The sequence below is a fragment of the Thamnophis elegans genome, chromosome Z (genome assembly GCF_009769535.1).
Source record: "Thamnophis elegans isolate rThaEle1 chromosome Z, rThaEle1.pri, whole genome shotgun sequence".
NCBI classification, from domain to species: Eukaryota; Metazoa; Chordata; class Lepidosauria; order Squamata; family Colubridae; genus Thamnophis; species Thamnophis elegans.
The window spans coordinates 49,890,407-49,916,883 of NC_045558.1; the positions used below are offsets into that span (position 1 = coordinate 49,890,407).

General features: G+C 37.8%; 2 protein-coding genes across 6 annotated transcripts in view; one reads left to right on the plus strand and one right to left on the minus strand.

The window, feature by feature from the left end:
- CMC1 (C-X9-C motif containing 1) overlaps positions 1 to 13,586 on the plus strand; it is an 85,826-nt gene extending 72,240 nt beyond the window's left edge. The window contains exons 3-5 of one of the 2 annotated variants that reach the window (XM_032236783.1): positions 8,748 to 8,838; positions 10,287 to 10,398; positions 12,419 to 13,586. In XM_032236783.1, the coding sequence (XP_032092674.1) occupies positions 8,748 to 8,838; positions 10,287 to 10,398 (203 nt within the window). In that variant the 3' untranslated portion in view covers positions 12,419 to 13,586. Of the gene's footprint in view, positions 1 to 8,747; positions 8,839 to 10,286; positions 10,399 to 10,816 lie in introns of both variants that reach the window. The other variant, XM_032236782.1, reaches the window with a different exon arrangement.
- Positions 12,397 to 26,477, minus strand: part of AZI2 (5-azacytidine induced 2) — a 31,847-nt gene continuing 17,766 nt past the window's right edge. For all 4 annotated transcript variants that reach the window (XM_032236780.1, XM_032236778.1, XM_032236781.1 and 1 more), the window contains 2 exons: positions 18,137 to 18,258; positions 12,397 to 17,061 (listed from right to left, as the gene is read on the minus strand). In XM_032236780.1, the coding sequence (XP_032092671.1) occupies positions 16,700 to 17,061; positions 18,137 to 18,258 (484 nt within the window). In that variant the 3' untranslated portion in view covers positions 12,397 to 16,699. The remainder of the gene's footprint in view (positions 17,062 to 18,136; positions 18,259 to 26,477) is intronic.

Here is a 26,477-nt window from a genome sequence, read left to right on the forward strand (position 1 = left end):
GAATGAAGAGAGAGGAGAAGGAGAAAGGAAGGGGAAGTAGAGTAGAAAAGGATGATAGAGGAAAGAAAGGAGGTAGGAGAGAGGTAGAAAGAGGTGTATGGAGAGGAGAAGAGCTAATAATGGGTTTTTATCCTTCTGGGCATTGATGACAAGAGGAACTGATGTAATTACTACTTAATACAATAGGATATTGGCTATGTAATAGTATACATGTGATTATATGTTATGAAAATGGAAAATAAAAAAGTATATTTAAAAAAAATACTTTAATCCCACTAAATTTGAACAACCTTTGAAAATTCCTAATTTATTATAAATAAAATATTGTAATATTCCCCTGATACCAAAGAGCTCAAAATCTTCCAGATTTATTCTGTAAGGAATGGAAGAGGTGAGTAGATAACCCATATCCTTTCCTCCAAGGATTAAATACTATGTCTAAGGTTTAATATGCTATCAATATCCCTTGTAAAGAATCTATTTGCTATTGTGCTTTTTCAATGGAAGATGACACAGTAAAATGCTAAGGTTTTCTTATATTCGGTTTGTCATTTGTATTTTTCCATAATAATTCTGTTTTTACATTGTCTTTTATTGATAAAAGAGAAGTTGTTTCCTTTTTATGAAAGAAATCATGCAGAGGCAGACTTATATTCTTAGATAAATAATATTTTAATAGGCTAGGAAGGAAGTGGGAAATTCCATAATTTCATTACTTAAATTATTTTTTTAATTGTTTTAGTATCCTTTTAATAAACTCCTTTTAGGAGTACTTTTAGGTACTCCTTGAGGATGGGGGAGTCTCCCAGCAGGTGGGTGCTGGCTCTCTTCACTGGTTCCAGTCCTTCCTCCTTTTCCCACCGGATCTGCTCATGAGGAGGGGGATAAGGGACTCTCATGAACCTCAGCTTCTGATTTCCTACTTCTCACTATTCTGTGTATCCTCACTTATCTAGCCACACTAGCTCTAAGATTACTGATTCTATTATTGGGGGGGGGGGGGCAAACATAATCTTCCAGTGCTGGGCCATCTCTAACCTAACGGCTCAGTTAAGTGAGTAACTGGTGTCCCTCCCAGTAGGGAACCATCTGTGCTCAAACGTAATGGATTTGGACAGCTTCTTTACCCGGATTTGCAGCTTGGCAGCGGCTGGCAAACTAATCAGGCAGTGTGTGCACTCCAAGTCTATCAAGGCTCTGAACTTGCCCTGGACCACTGATTCAGATGCTGTGATGATGATTCAATTCAGTCAAGGCTCTGACAGTTTGCTCAGGTTCAAAAAGGCCTTTATTGAGTACATTATATCGGCATTTGGTTAGGTGAAGCTAACCCTAAAGGTTCCTCTACCCACCCTGTATCTTTTAGATCACATGGGCTAATCAATTCAGCCACAGGTTCCCGCTCAGCTCCAATAAGTGTCCATTGACATGAACTTGGTTCACACGCCAGCTGGTAAATGTTTTGACTAGCAGCTGAGGCACCACATTCCTAAGCTTCCCCATCCCTTCCCCCATGAATGGCAACCAAGAAATGAAGCAGGAGTAAATGTCAGGGTTCCAAGTAACTCCCAATGAAAGAAGACTCAAGGCTTGAGTTTCCTCAAATTTTCTTTTATTAGAGATGTCTTATTGGCACAGCTGGGAAAACCCAAATCGGAAAGCTTCCAGATTTTTCCCACGCAAGTGAAAGTTCCTGCTCAGAACCCACAAGTCCATCACATGGTCCAACCTAGCACTGTTCTAACTAGAGATGCCTCCCAGTCACATCACTCCATGTGCAGGGCAAGATGTCATTGACTCTGAGAAAGGAATGTTATTTAGACTATATATCTCCCATACTCCATATAATCCCCCCTCCCATTTTTCCACAGCAGAAAATGTGGCAGGCCTGAAAGCCCAATGTAAAAGATAGCTTCCAGAGTTGATAGGCTCCCCCCCGCCCAGCAGAAGATTGTGTCCTGTAATGAGAGTAACACAAGGAGATTAAAATCATACACCTAACCACCTCTCCTCGCCCCGGGGGGGGGGGGGACCCTTTGGCTTATCAGGGTACTTGTTTTGAAATTGCTTAACTGGTCTATCTGCCTTCACATCCCAACTCTTAACCCAGGTAGCTTCAGACAAAGGGTATTCTTTCCAATGAACTAAATATTGTAAACAACCTCTATATAACCTAGGGCAGTGATGGCTAACCTTTTTGTTATTGGGTGCCAAAAATGCAAGGGTGTGCGGACAGTAGCACACGTGCGTGGTGGCACCCATAATGCAAAGTTTCCCCCACTTGCATGCACGCACAACCTCCACTATGCGCACTGCACTACTTGTCTCCAAGCTCAGCTTGGTATTTCCTCTGAGGATGGAGGAGACCATTTTTGTCCTCTTCAAGCAACAAGAAAGCCTTTGGAGCCTGGAGAGGGTGAAAAACGGGCACATTCTTTGTCCTCCCAAGGCTCCAGAAGCTTTCCTAAAGCCTGGGCAGGGCAAAAATGGCGTCCTCCGGAAGGCCGAAAATCAGTTGGACGGCATGCATATGTGCACTGGAGCTGACAGCTCGCGTGTCAGCATATATGGTTCTGCGTGCCACGTGTGGCACCTGTGCCATAGGTTCACCATCCCAGACGTAGAGTCTAAAATTTTCTTCACTTCATAATGAGTTTCTCCTTGCACTACTATAGATTTGGGAGGTGGCTGGGTCTGAGGTCTTAATCTAAACCTAAAGGGTGCTTTCAGCAGGCTACAATGAAACACAGGATGCACTTTCCCTAGCATGCAGGAGACACAAGCTGAAATGTCAATGGATTTATTAGTTTTGCTATCGGAAATGGACCTAAAAACTTAGATCCCATTTTTTTGCTAGGCAGTCTCAGCCTTATACATTTGGTTTATAGGAAAACTTTGTCTCCCACACGGAAGGGGGGTTTAAGAGAATGGTGCTTGTCTGCCTGCTTTTTATATTCCTTTGCAGCTTCTGCCAGCATTTTCTTTGTATTCTCCCACCCCTTCCTCAGAGACTCCATCCACTCTGTCAAAGTCATTTAAGAGGAGAATTCTCTTGGCACCTTGGGCATAGGGACAAATTCCATGCCACTGGTAACTTGAAAGGGGGTCAATCTGGTGCTGCTTTGCACAGCGTTGTTGTAAGCCACTTCTGCAAACTGCAATAGGTTCAACCAGTTCTCTTATTGGTAATCCAATGTATATAATGTTCCATCATTGCATTCGTTCTTTCCGCCATGCCGTTCGTACTCAGATGAAAAGCCGAGCTAAGTCCTTGTGTGAATCTGATGGATCTCAGGAACTCCCCCAAAACTTGGCCGGGAACTGGAGTCCTCAGTCTGAATTGATTCTGCAGGGTACTCCATGCAGTCGGTAGATACGTTTAGCTAGCTTCTTGGCAGAAGACAGTCCAGAGCAAGCTGTAAAGTGAAGTGGGCTTGCTTGGAAAATAAATCAATTACTATCCAGATTATTCTGCTCCCTCCGACTCTCTGGGATTTCAACTATAAAATAGCAATGGATGAATGGAGCTTGCTACTTGCTGAAGGAGTCCAGGGGGCTTTCCTGGTCTCATTTTCATGGCAGCACAGGTGGCACAGCTCTTTACGTAATCTTCCACATCTACTTTCATCTTTGGCCACCAGAATTGCCTTCTAGTGAGGTGCAGGGTTTTCAGAAATCCAAAGTGACAGCGAACTTCGAGTCACGGCTGCGCTATAACACCCCCAGTCTCAAGCTTGCAGCAACATAGTTTGGATACTTTCCATGCTAGTCCATCCCTCATTCTTAAGACATCCTTATTGTCTATGAACCAGGGGTTGGATGGTAGTGCGGTTTTTAATACAGCTGTCAGTTTGTCCCAGCTGGGGTCAGGTGGCTGTCTGGCTTGGCTTCTGGTGGTAGCTTCCAAGCTGATTGTGCAGGGGGAATGATGGTGTGGACTATTTCCTCCCAACAACTGTCAAACTGCGGCTTTCTTGACAAGGCATCGGCTAACAGGATTTTTCCTGCTGAGATGTACTTCAGTTCAAATTTGAATCGTCTGACTTATTGTGCCCAGGGGACTTGTTTGGGAGACATTTTTTTGGGAGTTTTCACAGCTTTGAGATTTTTGTAATCAAAAGGCACTTTCCCCCCTCTAAGAAATGTCTCCATGAGAGGAGGGTCCACCGGACTACATAGGCTTCCTTCTCCCAAATGGCCTACCTTCTCATGATGGTGGTTAGTTTTTTTGGACATGTAGGCACAAGGCAATTGTTGTTGTTGTGGGTAGAAACTCTGCTGCCATGGCTATGTCACTAGCATGTGCCTGGATGATGAACTGTTGCTCTGGACCTGGGTGTTGAAGGATCGGCTCTTGGGAAAAGAGCCTTTTAAAATTTCAATGGCTTTTTGACAGCCCATTCAAAGTGAGTGGGTGGTTTGGCTTTCGAATCATCGGAGGAGACACAGTCTTCAACAGTTCTGTTAGGGGCAGAATAATTTCCACAAATGCCGGGATAAATTGACTATAAAAGTTGGAAATCTCAGAAAGGTCTGAAGTTGTCTGTGAGTGCGTGGGAGCTGCCAGTTGAGCACTGCTTTTATTTTCCCTGGATCCATTTCCATCTCTCTGCTGGATATCTGATAGCCTAGGTAATCTAGAGAAGTTTTGTGGAATTCACACTTTGACAGCTTTGCGTAAAGCTTGGTGGTGAGGAATGTTTCCAGCACGTGCCGCACTAGCTTTACATATTTACCTAGGGGTTCACTGAATAAGAGAATGTCATCCAGATAAATGAGGACCCCTTTGTATAGGTACTCGTGTAGCACCTCATTGATTAGCTGCATGAACACAGCGGGGGCTCCTTGAAGGTGGAATGACATTACTTTAAATTGGAAGCTACCAAGTGGGCAGTTGAATGCAGTTTTCTATTCATCTCCTTCTTTAATTCTTATGCAGTAGTAGGCTTCTCTTAAGTCTAATTTGGTGAACACCTTGCCCTTGGACAAGTAGTTTAGCATGTCCTTCATGAGGGGGAGAAGATCAGTGTTCTCCACACATATGGCATTAATTCCATGAAAATCCCCATCATCTCCCCATCTTTCTTTTTTTTGAAGAGTACCAGGGCTGCTACTTTAGCCTTCACAGGCTGGATAGCTAATGGCTTAGCACCGCGATAAGTTGGCATTTATGTACTTTCTCAACTCCTCCATTTCTTTAGGAGTCATGGAGTACATCTTAGGTTTGGGTAGCTTAGCCCCTGGCACAAATTTGATCATGCAATCAGTTGTGCAGTGAGGGGGGAGGAAGCTGCTCTCTTTTTACTAAAAAACCCCAACAGGTCTCCGTATTCTTTTGGCACTTGTTGGCTACGGCCTCAGGTCTGTTGATACTTCTAGGGGTTGTGGCTTTCTGGCAATGTTCTGGTTTTACGAGTGGCAGCAGTCCAATGCCAATGTTTATTTTCCTATAGCCATCCTCCAAGGCTATATTGGTCCCTATTGTCTAGCCATGCAAGCTGTAATATAATTGATTCAGTTATTTTTGGGGCTTTGACAAACTGGATGAATTCTCAGTGGCGACCCATTTCTAGTCTGATGTGCTCGGTGACCTATGTGGCAGGGGGCCCACCAATTAAGTGTCCCATCGACCTGCTCAAAGCGGATGGGCCCCCTAGGGGTCTCGTGCGGATGCCTAACTGCTCAACAATGGGGAAGCTGATTAGGCATCAAGTGCAGCCCAGGTATATGATGGTTTCTACTGTCCCGTGCATTCCCGTTTCTAGTACTACTATCTTGGTCTTGATTGTAAAGGGGTGGATGGCTGCACTTATAATTGGGTCATCATCACTGTTGCTTTCTCTTGCTGGGGCTGGAGGAGCCTCACTGGCTGGATTTCCCTCCACTTTGTTGAGAAGGAACAGAACCTCTATAGCCTGCTTGGCAAGTTGTTCTTTATCGGGTGGCTTCTGCGGGGTTCTCCTCATCCCAACCATGGCTGGAGGCCGGGCTTGGGAAACCGGGCCCAGAGCCAAGCATTTGGATGCCCCACCCCCCAGATGCCTCAGGCTTGCCTGGTTGAGGGCCTCCTTGAAATGGTGTACTAGGAGGCATTCCAGCCAGTCTCTTAGCTTCCTGGTTAGTCTCCAAAACTCCCAAATCAATTCTTTTGGGCTGTTGGCTGGCTTGCTTCAGCACTTTGATCTGAGACTCTGCTTCCACTCGATGGGCCATGCCCTCGAATCAACCCCGCATCAGTTGGACATCTTCTAGCTCAGGGGCTTCTTCGCCATGAAGTTTTTTGCTATCCATTCCACCGCTTGTCCTTGTTCATGCCATCATTAATAGCAGAAATCAATTCACAATCGAATGGGTATTGATCTCATACTGATCAATGTGAGCCCAGACTTGGTTGAGAAAGTAGGCTAGCCTCCCTGGAGTTCTGTCAAACGTTGCTCTGAACTGTGGAGCAGGATCGGCTGGCGAGATCTGTTGCAGAGCCTGTGTGGGTTGCTGCCCTGGCAGCTACTGTTGGGCTGGAACCTGTTGCAGGATCACAGCCTGGGGTTGAAGCTGTGGCTCTGTTGCAGAACAATGACTGGTGGTTGGAAAGGTCCAAGCTGCTGAAAGGGCATTTGCTGCAAGACAGAAGCCGATGTCCACTGATATTGCACCCATCCCTGTTCAGGGCAGAATGCCCATCTAGGGGTCATAAACCACTGAACCATCTCCTGTGGCTCCCTCCATGATTTTGTCTTCCTACAATTTCACTGAGTCTTCGCGCCATCCGGATTCAGGTCGACGCTTGGGGCTCAGGACCCTGGGCAGCACCTCAGAGTTCAGGGAAGCTGGTTGAAATTTAAAAGGAATTTGGGTTGATGTCAGGGTTCCAAGTAAAACTCCCAATGAAAGAAGAGTCTGAGGCTTCAGTTTCCTCAAAGTTCCATTTTATTAGAGATGTCATATTGGCACATCTGGGAAAATCCGAATCTGAAAGTTTCAGCATTTCGAAAACCAAATCTGAAGTATGAACCCAGCCTATATTATTTCCAGGTTTAGAGATAATAGACCTACCATCAATAGTGGGAGGAGCAGACTGTATAAAATTGGATTGGATAGAGTTTGATGTGAATCAGTGAATTGTAGATTTCCTACTGTGTTTATATGACTGGCCAGAGAAGAAACTGACATATTTCATTTACTGGTGGGTGATAAGATAAAGGAAGCCCATGTTTGCTACTGATTGTGGATGTTAATAGTGACAATATTGGAGGTTTTTTACCCCAATAGTTTAACAGTAATCACTAAAGTACCATAAAAACTGAGCTGACAGTTGTTTCATAGCCATGATTTATTCATCTTTTCTTTCTTTCCTTCCTTCCAGGTAAGTAACTTTGGTATCTAGTGCCAGAAAAGGATAGAACTGTGTATCATGACATCATATCAATGGCCAGGGATAATTCCGATAAAACATTGGAGGACTCTGAACTCTAGCTTAGTTTAAAAAAAATAGCATACCTAGTTTTTTACTGCCAGAAATTGGCAGAAACTTTCAATTAAACCTTGTTTGCCTCTGGCCTCAGCATTTAAGAGATTCTATACAAATATGAAACCTTACTATAACACTTTTTTAAAATGAGTAACATTTTAGTTAAACTTTTCAGAAACCAAATGGCCTAATTCGGAATAAACACTTTTTTCTAATAATTTTTATTAATAGATTTTACATAGATAATAAAATACATTCAAAGAAAGAAAAAATAATGTATGTATTTATTTATTTATTAGAATTCTATGACACACATCTTGCAAAGGCAATTCTAGGCGGTTTACAGTTATTTACAAACTGTGCTATATAGTCATAGAAAATACACAGGGTTAAAATGGAAAAAGCAAAACAAAAGCAAAAAGACAGAAAGAAATTGCTTCCAATATCATAGCGGTTATGCATATAACTCTAGAAAAATTACTTTCTCTAATTACACCATAACTCTATTCTTTTTATAACTTATTCTTATTCTTTCTAATCATCAAAACTGTAAATCACTTATCTTTCTCACAAAAAGTCCATACAGGGTTTCCAATCAGTGATGAATGTCAGTAATGATCTTTCTCTAATCAAAGAAGTCAATTTGTCCAAATGGTAAATTCTGTCAATTCCACCAAGCATTCCTCCATATCAATAGCACCAAATATTTCCATCTTAGTGCATATAGTAGTTTCATCACAGTAATCCTAAATTGAAATAATCGAATAATTGAAAAGTCTCTTTTCTGTTTACCCATCAATCAAAAAAAAGTTCCAGCTTCAATTATTTATTTATTTAAAACTCTCTGTATCAATACATATAATTGAATCCATTTTTAAAGCATTTTTATGTGTCCAACATACATGATGGGCATTGTTCACATTTTGAACATACATTTGAAATGCCTTTATACCTTCTGGATAACTTCTCTCACATCATATACCAATGTGCATCATTTTATAAAAAATCATTTTAATATAATATAAATTTAAATCTGTTAATAACATTTTACATTGATTTATCTGTATAGTACAACAAAAATTGTTAGCCCACATTATCATACGTTATTTAATGTATGCTATTACATTATAATGTAATAGTAAGTAGGAGGAAGATAATGTCCTTCCTCCTACTGTGAATGGATAATTTAATCACAAAAATAAGGATCATTCTTATGAGGATATATGAACCTGTTCCTTTGCTGAAGCATAACACTTTGCATCTATTTGTTTTTTTTCAGACTTTACAAAATGTTGCAAAGACACAGGTTTTCTTATGGTGGTAAAATGCCAAAAGGAAAACAAACTCCTGAAAGAATGTCTCACCGGCTAGTAAGTATAAAAGGACTGAATGGAAAATTTCCATCTTCAAAGCATCCATTGCTGGGTTTTTTTTCATGGCATCATACAGATCTTGCTTCAATTATACAATATTAATATTAACAGTGTATTGGTCATCAGTTTAGCTGGCTGAAAAATCTGAGAAGGCGTTAAGTTGCGGAAATTTATAATATCAGAACACAAGATATCTAGCACTGTTTTGGGCTATGGTGGTCTATGGTTAATGGGACTTGTCTGTCTGACACATTGGGGAGACAAAGAGTTGTGGCGGCTTATTATCCTAAGATCAGAATCACTTATATATTGCTGTGTATTTGAAAGCTGTAAAATTGCTAGATTTACTCAGAAAGTTCCTGATATATGAAAGATACTTATGTGTGGTGTCTCTATTTTTAAAATGATTTGATTTGTAGCAACAATACTGAGCATCAAGGGAATGTTAAAACAAAATCAAACAGATAACCTGCAAAAATTTTAAAAAATAAATAAATCCTGCATTAGAAGGAAAATTTTAAAAAATGCATCAGTAAGATTTTGTCTTGAGGGGAAAAAAGCAGGGATTAGACAGGGATTCTTCCATTTTAAAAAAAAAACACCCCAAAGATAAGAAACTTTTAAAGTTTCTACAGGATACTGCAGCTATAAGAATTGTGAACCAGTTGCCAAGCACTCTAATCACAATCAACTTTACTGTGAAGAGTCTGTGATGGCTATAACCATGAAGACCTGTCTTAGGTTCCCCTCTTTCAATGCCCTAATAACTTTGGTCACTTAAATAGTTGGTCAGTGTGGATTACCTGTATTCTTTCTTACCTGTGGGGAAGTTTATATTCTTCCATTACTGAATTTTGCCTCTGCTAGGTTACTTGCTTTTATTTTCATAGACAAAATGGTTTACTTGTGCCTATGATTTCTCTTTCTTTGCAAAGCATTTTACAAGGCCTAACATTAAGCCCACTTCCATGGTTTATTGTGATATCCATATCCTCTAGAAGGTTCAGCATACAGTAAGCTATGTTGAGAGTTTTCCCATTCATATTTGCACACAACAACTTGGCTTCCAGACCTAGGGAAAATGTTTGTGCATGCAAAGTACACTTGCAAAGCACTCAGGGTTGTCTAATAGAGCCTTCCATAGGACATGATTGTGAGGGGTACATTTTTGTAATTCCATGTATAGTTTATGTATTTAAGTAGGCAATGAAGGCACAGAATACTGAAAATTAGTGTCCCTCAATAGAGAATTTTTTGAACTTTTTTTGCCATAGCAGATAGGCTTTCATTTAAACATTTAATGCTGATGTGATTTGCATTCCCCCAAAATATATACTTTAGATAGTTGGTGTTACAGGATTCCCAGTACTATTCCTTCTTGCTTTAAAACTTTTACATGTAATTGAGTGGAGAAATTAATGCACATATTTTGCCTACTTTTTTAGCTATAGTGATCCAGCATTTTATGAAGAATGCAAGGCTGAATATTTGAAAACCAGGGAAGAACACAGGGCAGCACAAGGTGTTCCTCATCAGAAACATTCTACTAGCACCTAGGCAAGTTATATGGCTGACATTTGAAACTTGAACTTATGTAGGCACAGCAACTTCTTTCTGACTTCCTTAGTCTAAATCTCTCAAAATAAATGAAATTAATATACAGAAATCCTGAAGAACATGCCTATGCTAAAAAAGCTAATAGAATCTGGCTATTCAATTTAGTAACTCAGTAGTAATTCCTCAGTTCATTTAAACATGCAGCTGATTCACAACACATTCAATCATTGTATATACCTATTTTTCAGGACACCGCAAAATAAATCTCCATCTTTTGTTCTTATTTATTTGGATAATATAAATTTTACAATATTTAAAATGTGACAAAATGGAGTTCTTTGGGAAGGAAAGATTGTGTAATGATTTCCCCATGGTTCTTTTTAATGTTAATGTCGTTCCATTTTTTACTCTAACACAGGTGAACTATTTGGTTGTACATGATATGTACAATATCTGCAAGTAACAGAGCAGAGGTCCTTTGCAAGATTTCTTTATTCTCTAATTACCTAATAAGGTTTGGTTTGCCAAGTGAATACCCCCCAGAGAATCTGAACTGACAGATCTTTGAGAGAAACTCCACACAAAATTTTAAAGTAGAATTGCTTGAGAAGAAGAGTTCCTACAGATTGCCACATGTTAAGATACATGAAGAATATAATCCTCATTTTGAAGTCCCAACCCCTCTAATAATCACTGAATTTAAGAAGGCTGCTAGAAAGCATTTAAGAAGGGAAATAGATGGTTCAAGAAACAACAGAATGCAGTTTAGTGATGCTGAAAGTTACAACAGCACTGAAAAGTGACTTATGACTGTTTTTCACACTTATAACCTTATAACATAACATTGCAGTATTTGCACGGTTACATAAAATTCATACACTTGGCAACTGACTCATATTTGTGACAGTTACAATGTACCAGTGTCGTGTGATCATCTTTTCCAAACCTGACAATTAGTCAATGGGGAAGTCAAATTCACTTCACAATCATGTTACTAATTTAACAACAGTAGTGATTCACTTAATAACTGTGGCAAGAAAGTTAGTAAAATAGAACTGTCTCACTAGCAACAGAAATTTTGGGCTCAATTGTTGTCATAAATCAAGGACTACCTATATAAATTGCTTGTTAAATATGAAAATGAGCCATTCTGCTAATCTTTCTGTTATATGCATCAGTAAATTAGATCTCTTACCAAGAAAACATGTACAACTAGGCAGGACTAACACAGTTCAGACTGCATCCTTATTGTAACTGTAAGTGTATTGGTACTTTGGCTGATTAGTGTAAGTTACATGTGGAGTAATGGGCTATTGAATATCAAATTGTGTTTAGTTTTTAAGGCTCTACTCCTCTTATTATTGAGGCATTTGTGTAGATGGAAAACAGGTTTCTCAATTGATTTTTGCAGTGGGGATTGTCACCTTATCTTCTAATCCCTGGTTGGTTAAACTGTAACAAGAAACCTGGGCCTGTGCTTTTGTTACTTTGCATAAAGATTCTAAAATATTCTTCCAAGCAACACCTGTTTCAAAATAGTAGAAGCCTAGTCTACAGTCTTCCTTATGCTCAGAATTTCAATACATTCTGAATAAGGACTTTTTTCCCCAGAGTGCTCTATCATTGGATACTTTTTAATAGTTTTATTCCTATATTTTCTCATCTCAATCAGAACAAGTACTCATTTTCAAAACAAAAGAATAATTGTGGAAGAATCCCATGACATTCCAGGTATTATTAGACTATAATTTCCATTATAACTGACCACCAGTTATGCTAGGTTTAGTGGGAAAACAATTTCCTTATAGGAATGATATAAAAATAAATAATAAAAGCAAAGAGACAGCTACAAATTCCACTATCTCTGGTTATAAATGCTGGAAATTTCAGAAAATGTAATATTACCTTTGCATTTTAATCAAAGAATCACTAAGAGCTCATAGGTTTCTTAGCCATATACTATAATTCATTGTTTGTGCAATATTTCCCAATGTTGTTTTTGTGGTATCGTTAAATTTAGGGAAATAAATTTTGATCCATTTGATCCACTTGAATTTGTGAGAAGATTTAAAATACAATATTTGAAGAGTGAAGACAGTGTCAACATCACTTTACATCTGATATTCATCAATTCTACCTTCAAAATCTACAGTATTGTGGTGTTAAGATATGATTTCTTGAGTTATATCTGAGATGCAAAGAAATAGAACTGAATGTCCTATCAAAGAATCCAGATAAAATAGGTGATGTGGAAAGTGGAGACAAAAGTGTGTAACAGAATGATCTTTATAATGTGGGGGTGAGCTTTGTAATCGGGGGCTATTTTAATAACATCGAATAAAAAATGTGTCTCTATTTAACTACTTATGCAACCCTTTTCAAATATATGATAAAAATGCTTCTCAGGGAATTGGTTCTCATCCAAAATATATGAAAATAAATCTTCATAAATTTTAGCATCTTGCTTTTTCCCCTAATGTGAAGAATATTATATCACAAAATATATCGTATAACTTATGTCATATTAAATGACAGGTATGTAATGACTCATCTCAAAATTGACTGAAATTGAATTGATTTTTCCTTGCTATATACTTTTCCCCCATTTCATTTAAAAAATCTATTGCACATGGCAAAGATTTTCCAGCTTTCCCATTCTTTTGCATTGATTACTGGTTGAGTTTCTACATATAAAATAGATGGTCCTTATTCTTTCTGAAAAAAGGAGCTAGTGAACCAAAAGATTGATCAGTAAAGAATATCAAGGTGTAAAAGGTTATGACTTTGGAGCCTGCTCTCTTTGGAACCTGCTTTGAGTGTGCTGTGCATGAAAAAGAAAACACAGTCCCATTCGGAGTCCTACAGTTATTTATAACTTCTGATTTGGCTGCTTTTTTACAAAGTTTTCTAACCAATGCAGCAGAGATGAGTCAAGTCCCTGTTGCTATCACTTTTAGCCAGGATGAATGGGCAGTGAGGTGTTGAAAGAACATTTAAACACAGCTACAAAAGCCTGCCTGGAAAATGGCTTTTATCTGAACTTTCCTATGGGAAAGTCCATAAATGATTGGGTGGATTGCATGAACAATGCACTGCAATTTACTTTGCAAGCAGTTTTGGATGTGTATAGATGCACATATGCATTTGCTAAAGATATAAAGAGTTCTTGTCTTTGATTTGTTAAACTATTTGGTGTCCATGTGTAGTCTATTATTCTAGGGTTCGGCTATAATTTCATGCAATTAAGAAGCTCAACAGACTAGCAAAAAAAAAAAAGCTTTCAGAAAACTGAGCCACAGGGCTTTAAAAATTGAAAAAAAAATAGGTTCTTCTTTTAATGCTGATTTATTATTTTAGATCAGGAATCTCCAACCCCCCAGGCCATGGTTCACTACCATGCCATGAACCGGGCCATGGAAGCAATGGGTGCTCGCACTCATCCACAAAGCTGCATTAGCGTGAGTGGTGGGCTTGCACATGAAGGTCACCCATGCAAGTGCACAATCATACGCACCTGCCACTCATATGGAACTATCCCCTCTCTCCCTCTACCGGTTCGCCAAGACAGAAAGTTTGGGATTACTGTTTTAGATTATATCATATGGTATTCTAAGTAGATTTTTAATTGAAGATCTAAGAGAACTGTATTCTTGTTATTTCCTACTACAATTTTTAAAATAAATGTTCTGCGATTTGGGTTGTAGCATTTAGCATAGTATAACCTAACTTCGTAGCTCTGGATTAAAAAATAACGGAACAGCTGATCTTTAATTCTAGTTATTACTAATGACAGACACTAGAAACTCTCATTCCAAGAGTTGGCAGCTCAAAATAATTTTTCAAATGATGCTATCTGCATGAAACTTGAAAGAAAATGTATTCTCTTTACATCAGCACCAGTAAAATGATAGATTTAAGAAGCAAACTATGATTAAATTTACCTTGTAAGCACTTCAAATTTATAATGTCATGAATGCTTCATGATACAAACCCCTCCTGACCAGTTTTTAACAATAGTAGTGAGAATCAAAAGGCCATTCTCAGATCAAAAAAAATGTTTATTCTCTATAAATTAGCCATCTAGGAATACAATTTTTTAAGAAAACCACATTAATATAGATTTTCAAGGGTTCTGTATCATAGAGTTTTAAGAGATTAAAATGTCGCTTCAGTATCTCAGAGCAACTGGTAAAACACAACAGGCATAATTAGAAATGGATCACCCAATCTTTTATACTTAGTACTGTTGTTTAATTTGCTTTTTCCCCCCTTTCTTTTCTAATGTATTCTACTTTGATCTATTTGAAAATATAAATTTTAAATAAGATTATATTATTTTAGATATATAAATGAAACAGTCAAATGTTAGGGTCAACTTAAAGCCTTTCTACCCCAAGAATGTCTTGATTTGGAACGGCAAGAGAATGCTACATTACTAAATTGAAAGAAGTTTACACATTCCTAATTATAACAATGAAACCTACTCCAGATTTTATTTTCCACTCAGATACAAAATTGGGTTAGAATCAGAATTTACTCAAATTTAGGATTTTAATTAGCATAGATGAATATACAGTTCAGAGCATTCAAAATAAAAAAGGTTTCAATTGCATAAAATTGCTTCAAACAAAAGTAAGTTTTTTAAAAACATGGCTGGATCCTCAATACATCATTAAAAACATGAAGCAGCTTGGCATGTTAAATAATGGTAACTTATTCAAGAATCTGTAATCCAAAAAAGCAGTCCTGAGAAACATTAGAGCTATGCAGTCACAGAAATGGCTACTTCTACTTCTTTTTATTACACAGGTAGTTGATTCTATCAGTTGAAATCAGTGGCTTAGATTTATTATATGCATATTGGAGTTTGTTCTATTACTCTACAGGAGGATTGTACTCCCTTGAGTCAGCTATGTTCATTGGTCAGAATAAATTCTTGCATCTGACACTATTTCCATTAATCACAGACAAGGTAGGATATGTGAACAAGACAATATTTTTTTAAAAATCTGAGGAACATCATGTGTGCCATTCATTAACACAGGAAAAAATCTCCACACTTTCACCTTGCTCCGCAGATTATATTCTCTTTAGTAATAAAAGGAAGAAAGCACCAGTACTGAATTATACAAAATGCAATGCACAGGAAGAAGGGGAAATAACATTGTTATGGTTGTGCTGCTCATCTACACAACCACATGGAAAATTTTTATCTTTCAGAAAAATACAATTATTTCTTCCACTATAGATTTTACTTTTCTCTATTCATGTTTCAAGTACACATTCAGAAACAAATGGAAAATGGCAAGATACATGAATTGTACATGAGGGAATGACCAGATGAGATTTGGGCACTGAAGTAAACAAAACTTGCAGCTGGTCCATCATTATATTGTCAGGTCCTTCTGACCTTTCCCCTCACTCTTTCTGCATCTCAAATCCAGGTACATAAAACTGCTGTTAGAAATCTATCCATTTATATGCTGGTAAAATCATCACTACTGATTTGAGGGTATAATAGATCAACCAAAATTTACTGCTAATAAAATGAGACAGAAAAGACATAAAATTATTTCAATGCTATTAAAACAATCAGGTTACCCATATATTTTGGATCAAATGCATCTTTTTTAGTATAGAATATATCAGAAATGTGGAATCACAGAAAGATTAAATTATTTGGAATGTTACAGTTCTTCCTAGCTGTATTAAGGAGCCTGGATATTTCACTTCAAAACTGTTATAGCATTTTGGACAGGAAATCCCCCCAAAAGGAAGCAATAAATACATGATGCTATTATTTGTGAAGTGATATTTTACTGCAGCATTTAGAAACTTTTCCATTTTACCCTATTTCAAAATTTTTTACCATGAGGTACTGAGGATAAATTGATAAATTGAATGATCTCATTTTCAGCATATTATCCATTAATAAAAAGCCAGAGATTGCTTCAGAATTTAATATATTAATTACCTGACCTTAAATCAAAACTTATCCAAAAACTAAGTCCTTTTCATAGCTTCATGTTTGAATGTACATATTATTCATAACACATGTTGCTTTTGTTTTATTCCTCCACAATTTAATATTTTAGAAATCTGTTAATGGGTAATCAGAAAATTGAGGATATAACAAATCATTCACCGTATTTGTACTCACTGTTTTTCAAGTTTAGATAACAGGGAAAATCTCATCCAACTCATCCAAGTTCATTATACTCCACCCCATTACTTATTTTCTACTAACAAGTACAAGTACAAGACCTTGTTCAGGATTAGTTTCAAGTTCCTCCTACTGTTCTTAGCTCTTATGCAAGCAATTTTGGTTATACTGATCCAAGTTGTTTCCTGGAAAGTTTAAGTGAGTCACTCTGTTTTTCATTTCCCAAAATACTGTTTCACTAGGTTTTGGAGGGCTTGGAAATACCCAAGAATTATCTTCTAGAGAATTTTTTCCATAGGAGTTATGTTCCAGAAATGGAGACTCACATGAAGAGCTAAATTTCTCATTAGTACACGGTGAGGATGATGCAAGATTACCAAAAACATCATCACTTGTTTGAAGTAATCTATTTTTGCATATTGCTCCTGAAGCACCTAAGTGGAGGTTGGTAGCATCCCTTTCAAGATCTTCAATACACTGAACAGAGGTATAGGATGGCACTGTGGAAAGAACCATGTATGTTTAATTTGGGGGCTAATGTGAATCATTCACACTTAATACAATTCAGATGCTATTAACAATACCTACCAGATATCTCTTTCTTTAATTACAGATTTATCTCCTAATGATATATTATTGTAAGAAGCTTGTTCTTTTTTTGATCAGCTCTCATATTTATTTCTATACAACCCGTACCTTATGGACTAATCCAGCATGGCTGGCTTTTTAAACTTTTAACACACCAGAGGAGTAACAAGAGCTAACTCTTTCCCACACCTAACTTTTAACTCTTAGCCCTATGCTTCCTTAAAACAAGTAGCCTCGGGAAAATCTCTCAACAAAGTATATGAATCTCTCAACAACACAGACTGATTTTGGCCCTGTACATTTCATTAAATTCATTTTAAAGTGCAACTTTCATCTTCATCTTATGACATAATCATGGGCCAATTAAACATACATATTTAATTTGGCTTCTATTCACATAAAAACAGTTAACAATTTGTATTCAAGTGCCTTTCAATGTTGGAAGAAAGACTGCAATTTAAGAATTGTGAGGGTGCAAAAAATTTCCTGAGCAGTCAATTTTCCATTTAAAAATAAGCTTGGAATCTAATTATCAAAAGTACTTTCTCTGTAGAAATACTGCATATAAAATGAATCTTAAGATTAACAAATTACTCTAGTAAAAAGGTAATAAATCATAATTTTTGTTTTTATAGTCTTAAAAAGTTAATTGTGTAAAAGTACATTTGAAAACTGAAGAGTTATCTGTTGTTTTTAAAAATATAAAATAGTTCCAATAAAAGGTCAAATACACCTAACACCTCATTCTTGTACAAATCGCATCTGATTGAGGGGGGAAAGTGACAAGAGATACAGCATAAAAAGGAAAACCGCATCAGCAACACCTTTTATGTGTGAAGTTGACCAGTTAAAGAAAAAAGTAGATTGGAATTACAATAAAAATGAGTCTATCAGTCTAAATTGATACAACTGAGTTAAGATGTAGTAACAACCTGAATTTCAAAATGATGTATAGTTCTATGCCCTTTCAGACAAACCTGTACTTGCCTTTCTTAGTTGTAGATGGAATAAGTTTCAGCTTCTTCAGCATCTCAACTTGCACTTCAGTCACCAGATGCAAATTAGACATCTCCCTCTTCAGTTCTCTGTATACCTGCTGAATGCGTTCACTAAAACATATTTTAAAAGTTTAAGCAGATAAGAAACTTCAAAAGATAATGATTCAAGAACAAGAGGAAGGATGCAATACCTCGATATAAAAGACTAACTCCTTAATTTATACAAAATATACTTTGAATTAATTGGTTTAACAAAATATTGCTGTATGGCAACAGATGAAGAGAAAGTGCATGTAATTCTTATGTTTATAAATATTTTTTCAGTGACTGTTCAATATTTCAACAGTGCTGAACAAATGGTACTTAAGACTTGCTGAACAAATGGTATTTAAGATTTTTTTCTCAAAGTTCCAGTCATTGCAACATGGTCACATGATTCTGATCCAGATATCCAGCACACAATTACAACACTCTAGCAAGCCATGGTCACAAAATCCAACCACCGTTGCAAAATAAGGTCAATGGGAAGCTAGCAGGAAGTCAAAAATCACATAAGGTCCTCACTTAACAACAGCAATCAGGCCTACCAGAATTACTGGTGAAAAAGTAAGATTCTACATTTAGGCAAGAAAAACAAAATGCATAGGTACAGTATATGTGGTACCTTGCTCAATAATAGTAACTGTGAGAGGGATCTTGGAGTCCTAGTGGACAATCATTTAAATATGAGCCAGCAATGTGTAGCAGCTGCCAAAAAAGCCAACACAGTTCTAGGCTGCATAAACACATAGAATCAAGATCATGTGAAGTGTTAATACCATTTATAATGCCTTGGTAAGGCCATACTTGGAATACTGCATTCAGTTTTGGTCACCACAATGTAGAAAAGATGTGGAGACTCTAGAAAGAGTGCAGAGAAGATCAATAAAGATTATTAGGGGACTGGAAGCTAAAACATATGAAGAACGGTTGCAGGAATTGGGTTTGTCAAGTTTAATGAAAAGAAGGACTAGGGGAGGCATGATAGCAGTGTTCCAATATCTCAGGGATGCCACAAAGAAGAGGGAGTCAAGCTATTCTCCAAAGTACTTGAGAGCAGGACAAGAAGCAATGGGTAGAAACTAATCAAGGAGAGAAGCAACTTAGAACTAAGGAGAAATTTCCTGACGGAACAATTAATCAGTGGGAACAATTTGCCTCCAGAAGTTGTAAATCCTCCCAACACGGGAAGTTTTAAAGAAGATATTGGATAACCATTTGTCAGAAATGGTATAGGGTTTCCTGCCTAAGCAGGGGGTTGGACTAGAAGACCTCCAAGATCCCTTCCAACCCTATTTATTCTATTCTAAATCTAAAGCAATGGCAACTTGATTCCAATTGCCATTGCAAGCTAAAGACTATCTGTATTAATAATGGCTCCCTACTAATGCTTCTCCACATCTTTTTAATGTATTTTAATTAATTCTGTATTTATGTATTCCATTGATGGCCTTCGCTTAACAATCTCATTTTAAGATACATGCGCACACTTATTTGCTCACCCTGAATAAATGGATTCATTTAGCAATCCTTAGTTCTAAAATTATAGAGGAAAAAATACCCTCCCCCTACCACTGATCTCTGATATACTGAGAAGTACCCATAAAACATAGGAACTTTTCCTCTCTTTTTTTTTTGACTGAGTCAGACCTGATTTCAGGTGACTGAATAAACAAGTCTTTGCAGTTTTCTAGGCACCATTTATATAAGTGGTTTGCCACTGCATTGTTCCAAGGGCTGAGGAGAATGACTGGTCCCAAGTCACCCACTTGACCTCCAAACATAAACATAAGTTCTAATACATTTCTATGTTTCTAGTCCAATACCTAACCTCTAGACAAAAAATATACAAGCATATTTCTAATGAACTCTTATGCCAACTAAGGATGCTTAAAATATTTTTTAGTCTTTCCCTAATACCTGTGGCTAAGTCAAAATTGACTAGCTTTAGGTATCACACAGTCCTTCCTCAAAATTGTGACCTAATTTGTGTGGGATAGCTAATAAAAGACTTGAAAAATGTGGATAGCTTAAAGAAGTATTGCAGTTTATAGCAATGGTTATGGGGAGAAACAGACTATGAGATTAAATTTTATATTGCAGTATGGAAGGATGATTCAGTTACCATAAATGCCAATTTCTTGCTATGCAGCCACAAATGCTTAACTTTTATGTTCCTAGCCATAAGGAAGTAACACCAGTATCTTCATAAAGATGAATTAAAAAAAAAAACATTAGAGGGCTCCCATTCCAAGCTAACTGAATCTCTGAACTCAAAGAATAATTTATCTTAAAGCATGTGGATACACCTGAAAATGTCCTAGTGTTACAAAATATTGAGTGGAAAAAAATATGTTTACTTCACCTTTACTATTTTTATAAATAATTTAGGGTGGTGCACATACTCCTTCCTCTCATTTTCTACAATGACAGCCCTATGAGATTAGTTGATCTTAGAGAAAGTAACTGACCGAAAGTTACCCAACAAGCTTTCATGTCTAAAACGAGACAAGAACTCAGTCTTCTTGTTTCTAGCCTGTTGCTTTAACCACTAGATATATAGCTTATGCAGAAATTAAGGAATACTAATTCTCGTATTTCTGTTCATATCTGCCTACCACACATGCAGAGTATCTGCATCTCGGAAAACATCTGGTCAACTCATCACTGCGAATTACTTTTGGCAAACATACTCCTATTCTGTTGATGTGAAAGAGCAAGTATTGTATACTTTCATTTACAACAATTTTCCTACTAGAGTATCATTTAGTGCACTGAACTGCTAGCTTTTATAACTTTAATTAAAGCAATAGGCTTTTTTTTTTTGGTCAAAAGCTATAGACAGACTTTTAAGAGCAGAGTTTGGGCAATGTAACAAAATACCTGCCATTGCAGTCATAAAACAGCTATTTATCAAAAGGTAAACCTAACATCTGTATGAAAGGTAAAAAACTTTATTGTTTATAGCAATACCTCTTATTATAACAAAAACAATGCCACATACTTTATTAATCACATCAAAATTAGTTATTTTGAATCAACACAATGTGATGTGATGTTCGTCCATCATGTTCGAAGAGGACCTTGACATCTAACAGGTTGTGGGCTGTTTATGATCTGTCCGCAGGTGGCTGGTAAGGCCTATACGGGCACGAAATGTTCTGCCATATGTCAGACAGATATGTGGGCACCATTGTTGTAGCATTTGCAGAGTGCAAAGTGCTTTGCAGAGTGCTTGCTTGTCTTGTGCTATGGTTGTTCTTATGTCCTCAGATATCTGGCAGCCTTGGTGGATCAGTATGCACCATGTCAATTGATCTTGTGGCAGGGTTTTCCAGGAGGTGATGTTGATATCCAGGGACTTGAAGGAGGCTTTCAACATGTCTTTTTATTGCTTCCTTTGTCCCCTGTGTGATCACTTTCCTTGAGGCAGCTGACCATAGAGGAGTTGTTTAGGGATGTGATGATCTGGCATCTTTGCAACATGGCCCAGTGTGTCTGGGCTTTCATCAGCAGGGTGTGAACTGATTGCAGTCCTGCTCTGGAGAGGATTTCTGTGTCTGGTACTTTGTCCTGCCACCAGATTCTCAGTATTCTACAGAGGCAGGTCATGTGGAAGTGGTTCAATTGCCTAGTGTGCCTAGTGTATACAGTCCAAGTCTCACTGGGATAAATCAGGGTAGTTAACACTACTGCTCCATAGACTTTGAGCTTTACAGCAAGGCACAACTTGCCATGGTGGAAGTTGACCTCAATGTTAATTGTCACTGCACGGGAGAGAGTGCTGCCAAGATATGTGAATTGGTCAACTGCTTGAAGCTTTTGTCCCTTGGTGGGCTCTTGCTGTTGGGCTTTTGGAGCTGGTTGATGCAACATTTAGGTCTTCTTTATATTGATGAGGAAGCCGAAATTGTTACATGCCAGTACAAATTTGTCCACGCTGGCTTGCATTTCCTACTCTGATCCAGCATTTAGGGCACAGGCGTCAGCAAAGAGATGGTCATGTAGCACCTTTATCCTTTATCTTGGTGACAGCCTGGAGCCTTCGCAGGTTGAAGTTTCCCATAGGTCCTGTATCTCAGGCTAACTCCCAAAGAACTGCTCTGGAAGGCATCTTACAGCATGGCTGAAAACATGCTGAACAAGGTTGGTGCCAACACACACCCTTGCTTGACACCGGTTTTTTACAGAAAAGGCCTCTGAAGCTTCTCCATCGTCCAGAACACAAGCTGTCATACCATCAGGAACTGACATACTACTAGGGCACCCAAACTTCAACATGATGTACCACAGATCTTTGTGACTGACAATGTCAAAAGCCTCAATGAGATCCACAATGGCGGTATACAAATCATGATTCTGCTCTTGACACTTCTCTTGGAGCTGTCAGACTGTGAATATCGTGTCCACAGTGCCATGTTCTTTGCAGAAACTGCACTGTTGTCTCAAGTAATAAACCCTGTTCCAGATGGTCAGTCAGGTGGTCAGCAACACTTGTGCAAGGATCTTGCCTGAGATGGAAAGCAGTGATATTCCTCTACGATTATCGCAGACTTGACAATTCCTTTTCCTCTTGTAGAGGATGGACACATCTTTCTGTTCCTGAGAAATGGATCCTTGATTGATTCCAGAAAGACTGGAACAGCTGAGTGAGTTTGTCAACAAGCACTGGACTGCATCCTTATAGACCTCCATTGGGATTGCATCAGATCTTGGGTCCTTCTCACTGAACAGCTGGTTGATGGCCTGTAGGATTTCAGTCTTTGGTGGTGGGGTTTCCAGGCTGTGGTTGATATCCACCTGTGTATTCTGTCTATTGTGTCATTGTTGATGGAAGATGGGTGGTTCAATATGGATTGGAAGTGCTCAGTCCATCGCTGTAGAATGAGTCCCTTCTCAGTAATGAGTTGCACAACCTGAATTCAGTAGGGGGGGAGCTCCCTGAGGCTGAGGTCCATACAAGGATTTGATGGCTTCGTAGAACTATTTAGCATCATTTCTGTCAGCAAGCTTCTGAATTTCATCTGCTTGGGTACTCAACCAGGAGTCCTGCATCTTTGCTCTGTACAGTCCTGCAAGTGTTGTTGCAGGCATTTTCTTAGCTGTTGATTACGGGTCATTCTGATAAACATGGTGAAGGCTGTGCTTTTCAGCAAGCAGGGCCTTGATCTCTTCATCGTTTTCATCAAACCAGTCCTGCGGTTTCTTGTGTGAGGGTCCAAGAACATTTAGTGCAGAAGAGTGCACAATATCATGAAAGCATTCCCAGTTCTCAGCATTTCCCTATAATTGCAGCTCTGAGAGTTGGTTGTCAAGATCTGCTAGTGAAGCTGTTGTGTTGGGGTTCCTCAATTTACTGACGTTGATCCGTTTTATCACAGCTTTGTTTCCCTGCGGAGGTCTCTCTGGCTTGATGTGAAAGCTTAATTTGGAGATGATGAGTCTATGGTCAGTCCAACAATCAGAGCTCAGCATGGCTTTGGTGACCCTTACATCTTGTCTGTCTTTTCTCCACACAAGATAATCAATAAGATGCCAATGCTTGAAGCGGGGGTGCATCCAGGACGCTTTTTGTGAGTGGGCAGGAGAAAGATGGTATTGGTGATAATCAGATCATGAGCTGCACATGTATTCAGTAGTAATAGGCCATTGCTGTTACATTTGCCAATTCCATTTTTTCCAATGACACCATCCCAGGCAGAGTAATCAGATCCTACTCTCGCATGGAAATCGCCAAGTAGAGTCAGCCTGTTGGTGTACTTCACGGATGAAATTAGGGCATCGAGATTTTCATAAAACTTATTCTTTACTTCATCCGGATTTGTCACTGTGGGTGCATAGGCACTGATGTAACTTGTTTTCCTCTTGGTAGTGGGAGATGCAGTGTCATGAGATGGTCATTTATGCCTTGGGTAGATTGACAAGTTTGCAGACAAGGTGATTCTTAACTGCAAAGCCAACTTCAGATTCATGGCGTTCGTTGTTGCTGCGTCCACACCAGAAGAATGTATAACCACATCCTTTTTCTGTATGCTAATCTTTGTTGGCTAGACGAGTCACTCAGGTAGACAAAGCTATTGCTTTGGTCAGCAAGAAGATGACCATTAGACCTGAGTTACCTGTGTGCAAGTCTGCGGCTACAACTACTAGTATATCCACAATTGCTGCTTTATCGCTTGCTCACGGAAATTGGGGAATGTCAAGACTTGCATGTGAATTGGATTCAAGTGAGGGAGAGGTGCGCATAGTCAGCCTCACTCTCTCTTCCCAGATTCCATGTTGCTCCAATATACACATCTCCACAAGCACGTAAAAATTGTTAAGACTAAACATTCACATTTGATCACATACTTTCCTATCAGTGAGAAGTGACAAAGATTTTACAAGAATATTAGTTTAATAGCAACATCCACATTAAACCAAAGGGTACTTGTTGAAACAAACATATCAAACAAGTTCTTTTAGTTGTGAAAAAAGCTGTAGACTTGTTTTCACAGGTGATATGAATTACAGCTGGTTTTACAATGCAAAATCTGTACATCCTTGTTTGCATAAAAAATTAATACAGGAAAGAGGTTTTAAAAATAAAACACTAATGATGATGGATTGATAGCACTACATACCAAATACCTTTTTGGTGGGGGGAGGAAAAAAGCAAAACATTGGCCAACTAATTAAATAGCCAAGATTAAGAGACAAATTAAGTGAAATGGCAATAGAATGGAAACCAAATATATTTTCACACATCCGTGTAATTTTTCTTTGACGCAAGGCCAAAATATAATAACTTCTTGTAATCAAGTCCTATCACTCCATCAAGTGGAAAACAAGAAAAATGCACTTGTGAGAAATGAAAATATTAATTCAAGTGTTACATTTTTGATGTCTTTTTTAGATCTCTAGCATTTTCTTAACTCCTATATAAACAATGTTTTGAAGAAAGGACTTGTAACTGAGTTCCATCTCTATTTGGTCTCAACATGCAGCATTGTGGACTTAACTACCCCCATAATCTTCCTTATTTAGAAAAATACACTAGCATTAGATAGGTTTACTTTACTTTGTCATCATGCCAATTTCTGTTGTGGATTCACAACAATCTTGCAATACACAAGCAGCTGCTAATGCCAAGAAGTAAGTATTGTCAAGAAGCATTTTCCTACAGTATTTTAGTAATTTTAATGGGTTTGCTTTTAATATTTTTATTACTAAATTTGTATGCTGACCAATTCCCTGATTTTGGGCAGCTCACAGTAAAAGTATTTTTAAAAAATATACCATCAGAAATAAAAAAATAAGGAATAAATTTTTTCCAGGTCCCATTCTAATTTCCACATTAAAATCTTATGTAGGTAGCTTAGTCATTCAGCAGAGAAAATATCTATAAGAGCAACTGTTCATATTTTTCATATGGAGTAGCATCTTAAGTAGGATTCTGTCAGGACAGAAAAAGAAAAGGAAAGAACAATCCTGTCACTCTATCAAGAAGTTAGATTCTTCAGATCAGCCTTTCCCCAAAAGCCATTCATCAGACAATAGGAGAAGTTGTCTCCAGCTAACATGATTATCAGTGTCATCAGCAAACTCTTATATAAAAGTGACGTGATGAATAGTGATGTATCATACAAATACATAAGTTGTGACATTTGCATGATGACACTGCTTCACAATGCATCGTTTGCCATGTTTCTAACAGGTCTGCAACAACCACCTGAAGTAATGTTAAGAAGATGGCATAATTACTAGCTATAATAACATCTATATAAAAGTTGAGTGTTATTTGTTTAAGTGATGTATGTCTCAGCTGTAATGCCAAAAGTAGTATTGATTTCTTTTTACTCACCTGGGAACCACTTTCTAACTAAAACATAAATTATAAGCATTTTAAATACTGTAAATATATTATTTCAATATGTCTCAATTACTATTTGCTATCTGTATTATGAGCTAATTTTTATGGGATTTTCTAAAAGCTGGTTCTTATCTTTATTGCAAGTAAATCACAGGGAAAGATAAAAACATAAAAACCTTAATGGGCCTCAATCTATTAGCACTTATATGAAGAAGATAAGTTAGTTGATAACAACTTTCCAAAATATACTTTTCTTCAGCTTAAAATTCTATATTTTTATCCTATGATACACCTACTTACATACCCATATTCCTTATCTATTCAAAAATACTTCTTCAGTTTTTCATTTACAGGAATAAAGGCACTGTGTTAGATGCAAGTTTTGTCATATTTAGAAATAACAACTAAAATCAAGAAGTGTCACAATCAAATTCTATAG